The sequence below is a fragment of the Phodopus roborovskii genome, unplaced genomic scaffold (genome assembly GCF_943737965.1).
Source record: "Phodopus roborovskii unplaced genomic scaffold, PHOROB, whole genome shotgun sequence".
Classification (NCBI taxonomy): domain Eukaryota; kingdom Metazoa; phylum Chordata; class Mammalia; order Rodentia; family Cricetidae; genus Phodopus; species Phodopus roborovskii.
In genome coordinates, this window is record NW_026126482.1 from 21,038,864 (window position 1) to 21,051,952 (window position 13,089).

At 43.8% G+C, this 13,089-nt stretch overlaps 1 protein-coding gene and 1 long non-coding RNA gene across 2 annotated transcripts in view; one reads left to right on the plus strand and one right to left on the minus strand.

The window, feature by feature from the left end:
* The window catches only part of Gcnt2 (glucosaminyl (N-acetyl) transferase 2 (I blood group)), an 83,160-nt gene extending 72,351 nt beyond the window's left edge, over positions 1–10,809 (minus strand). Inside the window, exon 1 of the mRNA XM_051194399.1 lies at positions 9,724–10,809. Within this exon, the coding sequence (XP_051050356.1) occupies positions 9,724–10,636 (913 nt within the window). The 5' untranslated portion in view covers positions 10,637–10,809. The remainder of the gene's footprint in view (positions 1–9,723) is intronic.
* LOC127229321 (uncharacterized) lies at positions 10,133–11,202 on the plus strand. The gene is made up of 2 exons (XR_007835126.1): positions 10,133–10,244; positions 10,942–11,202. It is a non-coding gene; the product is annotated as an uncharacterized LOC127229321 (long non-coding RNA).
* The last annotated feature ends 1,887 nt before the right edge of the window (positions 11,203–13,089 follow it).

Consider the following 13,089-nt stretch of genomic DNA (forward strand, 5'->3'; position numbering starts at 1 on the left):
TAGTGATCAGTGATAGTAACTGGCTTTTTTCTAAGCAAAGGAGGACTAAGGGTAAGGCTGGCATTGAGGTCTATCTGGGACTAGCAGTTACTCAGGGTTTCAAGTCAGAGCCAAACAGCCCACTTTGACTACATTTTCTGGATATTTTTAAACCGAAGCCTCACAGGGCCACAATCACCCAAGCAAATTCCGTGAATGCTTTTTACTCCCCCCCCCCATCCCCCTTTCCTAGACAGGAACAAAAAAAAAAAAAAAAAAAAAAAACACACTTCACTCTTCAGATTCATGAAGAGGGCTGTTTATACTGAGCAGTCTGATGACTGAGAACCAAACCCACCCACCCACCCCACCCACCCCCCGCAGATGGCTCACACTCCCTAGAATGTTTTCTGAACAGTGTCACAGAGGTGGCAAAGGTATGCCCTTTGAAGAACCCATGGGGGGGAGGGGGAGGCCATGGTAGGATAGGACTCCTCCCTATGGGCTGCCAGAACTGCAAAATCATAAGATAAATTTACTGCAAGAAAAGAGAACCTGTGTTTGTAGATATTTTCTGAGACAAGTGTCACGGTACGACTGTCTCTGGGTCCCTGTGGAGCTCTAGTTCTGGACCCCTCTGTGACCATCAAGTTCTGCAGATGTTCTGGACCCTTCTAGACCGTGGGGGTAGTGCCTTTACAGAACCTAAACATTCTTTGTAGACTTTAAACTAGCTAGATGACTTTAAATACCTAACACAATGTAAAAAGTGTAGTGAGTGCGTATATGATTATACCCTATTGTCTAGGACCTAGACTCTAGGGAAAAATGAGAAAGAAAATGCTGGGGGAGGGGTTTGTTTGTTTGCTTGCTTGCTTTGTTTATTTGTTTTTTTCTGTTATCCGCCTGAGATTAGTTGAATTAGGATGGAAAGCAAGCCTGTCCAGAAGAATGATGAAATCTTTTCTGCCCTAATCATGTTCCTCATTCCACAGGCTTTTAGTGCCTCTCTACCTGAGGAGTTTAGGTGAAATATAGCTTGTGGTTACAGTCATTCAATCCACTTCCTCACTTCTGGGATTGGCAGAGGACACAGGAACATGTTCTAGGGGGAACTGAGACCCATTCGATGCGATGGAGGTGTCATTAGGGAAGTATGTGGGGGCTGGGCTGGTTCTGGGAATGGAGAGCTGACATTTCAGCTGAATCTCAAGGGCGGCTGATTGGAATGAGCAAGGTAAAGAACATTCCAGAACAAAGGGAGAGCCGCTACAAGGGTGTGCAGGACATTTGTCTTGGGAGCAACTACCTAAAGTGACCTAAGCTCTTAGGAGAGACTTTTAACCAGCACCAGAGTGCTTCTTTCTGGAGAAAAGAGAGATCACACAGGGAAGGAAACAATATGCCTGGGAAATCCCTGTGGCCACAGTCTCCATTCTAATCACGAATTTTACCTGATGCCTTCAAAAGCAAACATGCATGGGCTTTGTTTTGTTTTTCTTAACCTTCCACAGACATTTTAGATAGTAATATGAAACCCTCAAGAGTCAACAGTAAGAAATGCTTGTTTGCCTGGGGGTGGGTGGGGTGGGTGGGTGCACCTCTCTCTTTTAGCATCAAATGAGTGCCTACAATGTGCCAGGTTCAGTTTGTGTACTCTTTAACCCTTCTACCGGACTTACGAAGAGATAGTTCATCCTCAGGATCTAAAAGAGAAATTAGGCTCTGAGAATTAGGTATCTTGCCTGAAGACTGTTAGTAGAGTGAGGTGCTAAGCCAAGATTATTGGCTGCTAGCTTCCATTATTGTAGGTTGGTGCTGTAGCTCAATGGCAGAGCAGTTGACCACCCTGAATGGGGATCAGGTGCCACCCTCAGCACCACAACAATAGTGACGATGGTGGTGGTGGTGATGGTGATGATGCTATCCCACCAACGAGTACCATCTGGCTGTGTAGAGTAGTGTAGATTGTCTGTGAAACCCACTTAATAGTCCTCATAAATCTAAAATGCATTCCAAGTGATGTCAGCAGTTCTGGTCCCATTGTCCCCAACTCTCAGTTTCTTCAGTCTATTTTTTAAACTTAAAAAAAAGTATTTAAATTCTTTCATTTGGTATGCGTATATGTGTGGGTCCTGGGAGTTGAACTCAGGTCATCAGGGCTTGGTGCCCTTACCCACTGAGTTGTTATCGTTGGGTCTGTCAATCTACTTTTAACTTCCTCGTGATAAAATTAAGATATGTCACCACAGGAAGAAATGCTTGGCAGACAAAGGAAGAGAGACAACACAGTATAAAAATTGGCTTGTTGTCTCTGTTTGATCCTTTGAGGTCCTAAAAGACAATAAAGGGGCAACATAATCAACTTAAAAACATTTTTATTATTATTTATTTGCATGTACATGTGTGATGCCTGAATATGTGCATGTATCTGAGGTAGGGCCATTCCCTGGAGTTGGAGTTATAAGCAGCCTGATGTGGATGCTGACAATTGAACTCGGGTCCCTTGCAAGGACAATGTATGTTCTTAACCACTGAGCCATCTTTCCAGTCTTGGGACAACATAATCTCTATAATTAAACCTATTTTCTTTTCTGTTTATAAGGGTGAGAGTACACAGAGGTGTGTGTGTGTGTGTGTGTGTGTAAGCACTTGGGCTCAACGAGTATACCAGTCTCAACTGATTACAACAGAGACAGTACTAAAAATGAAAATGCAATGTTCCTGCCATGTCCTGGGTGCAGGACAGATGCCTGCTGCAGGATGTGAGAAGGCTGGTTCAGAATGTAGCTCTGGATCATGGAAACAACAGGTAGGGACATGGAAACAGGTAGAGTCTGTTTTCCAGGCTCACCGTCTCCAATTTTTTTCTTTTCTCTAGTCCTTCCCCTTCAGGCACTGTGCAAGATTGGAACTCAAACAACTTTTCAAAAGCTGCTGTGTTTCAGGTTTTTCCCCTAAGGCAGTGGTGTTCACAGGAGGGGCTTTTGGGAAGAGATCAGGTCATGAGGGCTCTGACCTCAACAAAGGTTTCCCAGCTTAATAGGAGATTGGAAGATGGTAGAAATGTCAGGAGGTGGAATCTGTTGGGAAAAGGTCACCCAGAGGGTATGTTTTGCCCTGGAGCCATTCTCTCCTATGCTTTGCTTCCCAGTAACCTCGAGTCAAATAGCTCTGCTCCACTCTGTGCCTCTGGCCACAGTGCTCTCTGCCTTATCCCAGACCAAAAAGCAACAGAGCCAAGCAGCCTGGGGCCGAAACCTAGAAACTGCAAGCCAAATTAAATCTTGACTACTTTATATAGCCCCCCCCCAGGGAAATGCAAATCAAAACTACATGGCTATTTCACCTCACCCTAGTCATAATGACTGCCATCAAGAAACCAGATGTTGGTAAAGATGCTGGGAAGAATGCATGCACCCTGCTGGAGAGGATTCGAGATGGTTCAGCCTCTCTGAAAATCAGTGTGGAGGTTCCTCAAAGAACTGAAAACAATATCGTGATTCGGTTATATCATTTTTTTTGTTTGTGGTGATATATTGCTTATGACTTATTAAAGCTTGCCTGAGGATTCAGAAAGCAAAGTCAGCCACAAAAGATAGAAGCCAGGCACACGCCTTCCATCCCAGTGCCAGAGGGGTGTAAAAGATAGAAACAGGGCCTTCAGTATTGAGTAGGAGGCATCCGTTCCCTAGCCACACTGAAGATAGGAAGGCTCAGTGTCAGGTGAGAACAGGAACACCCCAGCCCTTTTAGAGGTAAGAGCTTGGCTACTTTGCTTCCCTGATCTTTAGGTTGAACCCCAATATCTGTCTCTGGGTCATTTAGTTATCATGTTACAACTTTTGAAAATATAGGAAAGGAATCTAAGTCTGAATAAAACAGAGATATACACACATCTGTTTATTGCTGTGTAATTCACAAAACCAGCCTAGCTGTCTACCAACAGATGAATGGATGATAATGTGTTATTTTACACACATGGAGTTTTAATTAACTTTAAATAAAATTGTGTTATTTATAGAAAAATGGATGCAACTGGAGCTCATTATGCCAAGTGATGTCACAATCTGAAAGAAAAGTATTACACATTTTCTCTCACGTGGGGAACACACACACACGCGCACACACACACACACACACACACACACGTATATGTATCCCAAATATGTAAGGCTTGAAGGTATACGGGGACTCTTCAGGGAGGGAGGGGGTAGATGGTTGCTGTGTTAGTGCTTGTCAACTGGACACAAACTCAGGGAACATCAGCTGAGAAAATGTCTCTATCAGACTGGCCCAAAGACAAGTCTATGTAGTATTTTCTTGACTGATGATTAATGATTGATGTGGGAGGGTCCAGCCCAGTATGACAATGCCGCCCCGGTCAGGTGGTGAGGGATTAAATAAGAAAGCTGTCTGACAAGCGTGGAGAACAGGCTGGTGCACAGTGTTCCTCTTTGTTCTCTTCTTTGATTCCTGCCTTCAGTTTCCTGCCTTGGTTCCCTTGGCCTTAGGCTGTAGTTTGTAAGCCAAATAAACCCATTTCCTTCTCCAGGGTGGTTTTGGTCACAAGGTAAACAAGGACCAATGGAAAGCAGAGGATAAGACAAGAATGGGTAATTGGGCAAATGAGCAAAGTCCAAGAAGTGTGTGTGTGTGTGTGTGTGTGTGTGTGTGTGTGTGTGTGTGTGCGCGCGCGCGCGCGCTTGATGGCAACATCGGAAGAATTATTCTATACAATCATTGTTTTAAAAAATTGGCTGTGCTTCTTAAAAAATTGGTGATGCATGCTTCTGATTCCAGCACGTGGGAGGCTAGGGCAGGTGAATAGCTGTGAGTTCAGGCCAGCCTGGTATATAAAGCTCTAGATCTGCTAGGGTTTTATAGTGAGGCCCTGTCCCAAAAGCAAACAACAAAACAATAAAAATAAACACCTGTTTTTGTCACATCAACAGAGACCTGACTAACGCGGGGACTTTGGCACCCTTTTCTTTTTCTCTAACAAAGACTAGTCTCCAAAGGCTCTTCTCTGACTCATTCATAGTTCAGCATGAATTGGAAATAAGTTCTGACTCAAAATACTACTTTGTAGCAACTGAAGTAGAAAGCATCGGTTAGCTTTGAAGACCTCAATGCTAAGGGAAACATGATCAGTGAAACTAAGCCACCATGATTTCCTAACCAGGGGTGGAGCCATTCAACTCAGTAGCCCGGAGGGAAAACAGCAGGTGAAAAATCACTCCACAATCCAGTACCAAGATGGACTGAAAGTTAAACATTGCCTTGTGGACTAGATTAGAGAGGACTGGATGGGAGTAAGAAGGCAAGAAAGAAAAGAGAGTGACCTGTTAGACCTGAAAAAAACAAAAAACAAAAAACAATTCCACAGCTGGCTGACTCTCCCACCAGTCAGGGTTTCAGAGAGGAGCCCCTCGCTGACTTTGGAGGTCCCTTTTATAGAGAATTCGCACCTGGACAGCGGAGTGGGGGACTCAGGGCTCCAGGTTGCCCGTGGGATAGATAAATGCAAGAATACTCATGTGGAAGGGTGTCATCAAGGCATTGGAAAGACTCATTTTAGTAAGACAAAGGGGCAATCATCTCACAGGTTCAGGAGTTTAGCCCGACAAAGTGGTAGGTATACATTGTGGGGTTACAAGTTCAGTGTAGGTTGAAAAATATGGTTTGCAGGCTACGTTAGCCTTAGGAAACAGACACTTGTAGGGCGATTTAATGGCAATGTGGCTCCAGTTTTGTTTTCAGGGACTTCTGCTTCACAGTGGTGACCAAAGTTTACTGGGTAATGCCCTGAAGCCTGGTGTGAACTCCCTGTGAGCTAGCCTGGTCTTCCAGTCTACCCGAGTACACACAAGGAAAGAACTTCTCAAAGGTTATACGTGCAGGTAGCCTTGTTTTTGAGGCCTCCTTTGAAACCACAGGACGGCACCACGTGGTTCTAGTAGATGTCCCAATTGGAACACATGTTCAGGCAGCAGTGTGCAAGGAGGTTAAGGTTCATTTCTGCTACAGGATCTAAAGCAGGTCCCCCGAGAATGTGCAAATGACATTTAGAGACGCTCGAGTGCGGAATCAGACATACACAAGAGGAAAGTGGAGAATGTCTGAGTCACAGGTTAGTGCATCCCACTGAAAGCGGGAACTCCGGAAAACAGGCACAGCCAAACAAGCTGAGATAGACAAGCTGACCATTGCTTCCTGGCAGCCAGGACTATGTGGAAAACAAGATCCATCTGTAAGACCTCACCCACTGGTCACACGGAGAAGTGACATTTGTGGTTAACACACTTATTCAGGTTACTAACATACTTATGATGTTATTTATATCAGCTTCACCGGTTTCCTTTTGTTTGTTTCCGTGTGGCTCCTATGAACTATAAAAGTAGACACATGGGGCTGGAGAGATGACTCAGCAGTTAAGAGCATTGACTGCCTGCGTTTAATTCCCAGCACCCACGCACGGCAGCTTACAGTGCCCGTAACTCTAAGATGTGACACCTTCACACAACTACACATGCAGAAAAAACACCAATGCACATAAAAAGAAATACATTTTTCAAAAAAAATTTAAAAAAGACATGTGGTCAACATTTAATTTTCTTGGGCAATGTTGGTCTGGTTCTCCATGAAAGTAAGGTTCTAGAATCTGTTATCCTAGATTCTTCTTCCAAAATTGGGGCTGGTTCCATTTTTCTTTCATTAGAGAATCTTAATGTATTCTAATCTGAATAAAAAATTGTGTGTTTCTATGCATGCATGCTTGTGGTGTGCACACTTGTGTGCACGCGCAGACGGAGGCCAGAAATCAATGTTGTCTTCTTCAATTGCTAGTTGAACCTAATTATTTTGAGACAGGGTCTCTCTCTGAACCTTGAGTTCCTGGTTCAGCTGGGCTGGCTCTCTCTGAGAAATCATCTCTTTTCTGTCTCTGTGTGTCTCTTTTTCTCTCCTCTCTTTCCTTCTCTCATTTTTTTTTTAACCTCCCTGCCACCCATAAAAATTCTTCAAGTCTTTTTCAATTTGAATATTCTTTGTGTCTACCCTGGCCCAAGAATGTTCACTCTTTTGACATCGTGACATGATTCTGTTATCTACAAACGTGTTGCACCACACTCACAGATGTCCCAGGACACTGCAGTTTGAAGTCACTGACTTTGCTTGATAATAACTGGTAAAGTAATTACGTGACAGCCTCCATCACCCAGTAGTTTCAGTTCAATAAACTGGCAACAATTGTGGACACTTGGATTGGGGTGGGAGAGACGCTGGGCCATATACGTGTCTAGCATAGGGCTTCCTCCACAGTATTCTCCAGCCTCTGCCTCGCTGGCTTTGCTTAGTGTCACATGGCTGCCCACTGTGTTCCCAGTGCCTCAGCTTCTGCAGTCTACTGTCTACTGACCCCAGACTGGCCTTTCCACACTGAAGCATTCGATCTTTAGTGACAAGGTTTGTGCCACTTCAGGTCTTTTCCAGATCGAGTGTCTTGGTCCTCCTCACCCCCACCCCCACCCTGAGACAGGGTTTCTCTGTGTAGAGTTTGAGCCTGTCCTGGAACTTGCTCTGTGTACTAGGCTGGCCTCGAACTCACAGAGATCAGCCTGCCTCTGCATCCCAAGTGCTGGGATTAAAGGCATGAACCACCACTGGTCAGCTTCTACTTTGTTTTTTAAGTTTTGGTTATTGGAGACAGGGACTTGTGTAGACTAGGATGGCCCTGAACTCTTGGTGTCGACCATAATGACCTTGAATTCCTGATCCCTCCATCTCCCAAATGCTGGGATTATAGACACAGGCCATTTAAAGGGGTAGGAATTTAGCCATGGGAGCAAAAATATTCAAGTCACCACTCAAACAGTATTTATATTATTTAATCTTATTTTTATTCTGTTTTCCAATAAATATGTTTGTTTTTACTTGAATTATATGTATGTGTGTGTGTGTGTGTTATCTGTATGTGGGTTAAGGTGTCCTTGGGTACCAGAAGAGGGCATCAGATTACCTGGAGCTGCAGTTACAGGAAACTGAGCTGCCTGATATGTGTGCTGGGATCTGAACTTAGGTCTTTTGTAAGAGTAGTAAGTACAAGCTCTTAATTGTTGATCCATCTCTCCAACACTATAAAGTCTACCTGCCTTCCTTCCTTTCTCTTTCTCCTCCCTCTCTCTCTCCCTCCCTCCCTCCCTCCTTCCTTCCTTCCTTCCTTTCTCCTTCCTCCCTCCCTTCTTTCTTTCTTTCTTTTCTTTCTTTTGTTTCTTCCTAGAACCTCAAGGTAGTCCTGGATGGCCAGGTACTCATTATGTAAATCAGGCCATCCTTGAATTTGTAGAGCTCAGCCTGCCTTTGTTCCCCAAATACTGGGATTAATGATGTGTGTCACCTCTCCCTGACTCATAATAGTGATACTTTAAAATAGGAATTAATTTCAATTGTTTTTCCTTTTGAGTAGTTAGTGTTTGCTCAGTCTCCTGACTTGTGTCAAGAGAAAACACACATCTAGGATGGGTCTATGTCCCAGAGCTCGGGAGATGAGCAAAACCAAGCCAGTTTTCTCCTTGACTCTGCTGATCCATCTTTCATCTATAAAACAGGCTTGAGTCATATCTCCCAGACTGTGAGAAATGTAAAGATTTTTTGTTTCTATTGACAGTAATGTGATATGTATGTGTGTGTTCGTATATACACACACATACACACACACACACACACACACATATATATACGTATATATATATCCCAGTCATTTAAAAGTCCTTTAAAAGGGGGAATCTAGTCATTTGTAACTACATGCATAAATTAGGAAAATAAGATGCAAACTGAACAAAGCCATACACTGAAAGATAAAATACCATATGAACTCACAGATCTATGAACACTAAAAATATAAAAATAAAAAAAATTGATAGAGTAGAATGGTGTCTGTAGGGAGGGAATAGCGTTGCTGATTAAAGGGTACAAAAATCCCAGACAGACAGAGGCAAGAGTTGGAGAAGACAGCATAGCAGGATGACTGACAACTGCACACAAGCTAAGACAGCAATTTTCAAGAGTCTAGCCCCAGAAATGATAGGCGAGCAACATATGCTCAGTAGCTTGTCATTCATCCCATACTGTTTGTTCATATCAAAACACATTGTACTCATCAATGTATAACATCACAATAAACTAGTAATAAAACTAGTAATTAAAAACAACAACAACAAATAAACATTCCACATTCAAAATCTAACATTTGAAACTGCCAAGAAGTTTGCCATTTTAAATTATTTTTTTGCAGCCGGGGGTGGGGTTGCTTGTTTTTGATCCCAGCACTAAGGGACCAGAGGCAGGTGTATCTCTGAGTTCAAGGCCAGACAGCCGGTTCTACAGAGTGAGTTCCAGGACAGCTAAAGCTGCACAGAGAAACCCTGTCTCAAAACTCCACCCCCCCCCATTAAAAAAATTGCTTTTTTGTTGTTTGCTTTTACCACCTTTTGAGAAGCTTATTCAGCATTGATCATGTCATATATACTAATGAAAAATGGAGACAGGTACAATGACTCATAACTGTAATCATACAGATAGGATTCAGGAAGTCATGACAGAACAGGAGTTTCAGAGTTCCAGGCCAGCTTGGACTGGACACACGGACACACGAAAACCAAGTCTCTTTAAAATAATAATAATAATAATAATAAATAATGCCATTGAGATGAAGATGAGAGTGGGAAAAAAGAATATACATACCAGGAATCCTATTGAGTGTCACCCAGAAATGTTCGTCGGGACTGTAGGTATCTTTGGACCAGGAGATTAAGTCCAGTGAACGCTGGTCTTTGAGGACAAAGTTAGCAAATTCACGGGTGAGGGCCACATAGGCAGTGCCAAAATAAATGGTCATATTGTGAGGAGGAGGAGCTTTTAATTTTGCTGTGTTGTGCACATAGGGATTTTTTTGGTTTAAGAGTTCCCGGTGGACGTACTTGGTCCTTCCGATTGCATGAGCAGGCGGCAGCACCCCTGGGGTGAGATTCTTCCCAATGAACCCTTTCAGGTACTGAACTATTTCCTTGTTGGTTTTCAGGGGGAAGTCCTGCCCGCAGGTGTTGAGGACATACTTCCAGGGGACCTTGGAGGCCACCAGATCTTTCATGCAGTTCAGGTCAGCTTGGAGGCGGGAGAAGCCACCATAGACCACAGGCTCCATCTTAGAGGCCAGGAAGGCATTGGGGAAACAGCTTAGTAACTGCTGGACGGCATCTTTGAAGGTATCTGTCGCCTTCCTATCCACATGCACACAGTAGATGTTCTGGGGCATGTAAATCGCCCTGAAGAGTCTTTCAAATGTATCAAAATCTTTGTGGATAGTCAGTGTAAATGCCAAAGGGAAGTCGGCTTCTTCTTGGGAGAGAGTTTCTGTTATGTAGTGATTTTGAACCCTGTACTCAGAACAGTTCTCCAGGGCAGTTTTCTTTGGGCTGTCTGCTATATAAAGTCTCTCCCCACTAAACATCTGCAAACAGACTTCTGCTAAGACTGAAGCATTGGCAATCGCTCTTGGGAAATAGTTGTTTTCCCACAATTTGCTGTTGTAAATAAATACAAATGTCAAGGCAGTGATAAGAGACAGACTAAAAAGACAGTAGTTCCAGGAGCCCATCTTCCAAAACCAGGAACGGAGCAAAACGTCTTTAGAGATGGTATTAGAACGGAACTTCCTTTAACTTACATTTTTGTCCAAGTTCAGGCATCATCCTACCTGGATATGATTCTGATGAGCACGCTCAGCTTCTTGGTCCTTTCTCCTCTCTCCTTTTCCTCGATTGTTTATATTTTCATTTTTCAATGACAGACTTCCGTAGCAGCTCCATTGTCCAGCCTCTTTGCAACTTACAACCAATTACTACACAAAACTGCCCCACCCCAGGGAGGATCCTAGAGCCAGTGTCCTACCTGTCCCCACAGGAAAATCACTATCAGTGACCTTCGTGCAGTGCATCGCTCTGGAACTCAGAGCCAAGCCTCTTCGTCCAGTGGAAGGCTGGTAACAGTGCCTGCTCCCCCGGCTTCCTGTTAATCATTGCATTCAAAGGGCTGGGTTTGTTTGCTTAACCAGCTCTGCCCAGCTAAAAGCTTCAGTTTGGAGCATGTGAACTCCGCCTGGAGAGAGACTCTGTCAATTAAATAAAGAAAAGTGTCACGCTTGACAATAAATCACTAAAACCACCCATACTCCCCACTCCTTTCCTCGCTGGTTTGGCTTAGTTCCCACTCTGTCACCAGTAGTGTGTGTCACTGTGTCCAATTCAGATTCATAAGCAGTTTAAAAGCTGTGTCTTCTTTATGTATAGGGAATAAGAATGGTTTTTATCACCATAGGTCAACCACAAGAATAAACTTCAGATAATGTATAAAAGAATTCTTTACCAAATGAAGTTGAGACAGGAGAGGCAGCATGGTATCAGAACAAACAGGAAACACACACACACACACACACACACACACACACACACACACACACACACGGTAGCGGGAGATCCCCCTAGCACCCATACTTTCAGAAAATGGCATTTGAAATCTTACTCCTCCCGTACCCCTCATCCTTGAGCTCCAGCCAAATGTTACATGTCAGAATCCACTGATGAGTTCTGCATCATTTGGTAGCCGATGGCATGTGGTGTGAAAGGGCATCTCTAAAGCCTTGCACTCATGTGCCTCCCTCTGTCTGGTGCTCCCCACATCGTTTGTACACAGCAATCAGACGGACCCTGAATGCTTCATTTCTCTGCTCACTTTAGTGAGAGATTCCAGACAATAATTATTTATAAGGGATAGATATTTGTACCCATAAATGAGTCACATTAAACATCCATTTTTTCCAATGTACCTTAATCATAGAACCATTTTTTTGTTTTTGTATTTTGTACTTTCATCTGACCCCCTACTCACAGACATACACATTTTGATTAAAAACAGAGAATCCCCAGTGTAGCTCAAGCCACGGGTTCAATTCCCAACATACACACACACACACACACACACACACACACACAGAGAGAGAGAGAGAGAGAGAGAGAGAGAGAGAGAGAACACACTCGTAAGATGGTTCAGTGGGTAAAGATGCTTGCTGCCAAACCCAATGACTGGAATTCAATCCCGGAACCCATATGGTAGCAGGAGAGAGATGACTTCAGAAGTTGCCCTCTCACCTGTGTGAACGTGTGTGCATACACAGACACATGCTTACACAATAAAAAAAAATACATGTAGTAAAGGGAACTAAACTAAAAGATAAGGAAATGCCAAGACAAACAGGAAAGTGCAAGGTATTTCCTGTTGTCTAAATCAGAGATGTTAGGGCAGCGCTCTCCATAGCGGTTCTTCTCGCTCTCCATAGCGGTTCTTCTCACTGACGCCATAATCACTCTTCTAGAAGACGAGGCCAGGGTCACTGATGGCCTGATTTCCCACAGCAGCTGAAACAATGTGATCATAATTGTTCTCAGCTCTGTGTCATGTGTCTCAGGGATCTAGGGAATGATAACCAGTGGGCAAATCCAAATGCTAACCAGAGACCCGTGGCAGTCTCTAGTTGCTCCAGGAACTGGTGATGCCTGTGTGTGTGATTCAGCTGTAGATAGCCTTGTCTGCATGACTCCAACACAAATACCTCTTTTCCTAAGGACTGTCCATCCAGAATGCTTTGGAACACATCACTTCTTCCATACAGAAAAACAACCTTTCCAAATTGCAAAACAGTTACTCTGATTTGTACTTCGTGTTTCGTATCCCTCTAGGTAGACACTGTCCACATCCAACGAACTTGATTATGGGGAAGAGGAGAGGAAGACACCAATGTCTAATTATGCTTGTTAGAACCCAGGCAACCATTCTCACAGTCTTGCCTCCTAATTTATCATGATGACATCAGCTTTGTTCTGGCTCTCGCCTCAATCCTACCCCTTCAGACACTGCAGGCACAAAAGCATCCGGAATCACCTGGCTGCTGTTCCTTGACTTTGCGGCTCTCGGGGTTTGACTGTGAAGCCATAGATGTAGTAGTTGGATTTTGGTTGCAGTCGCATCTTGTGCCTCATCTGAAATGCTGCAAGG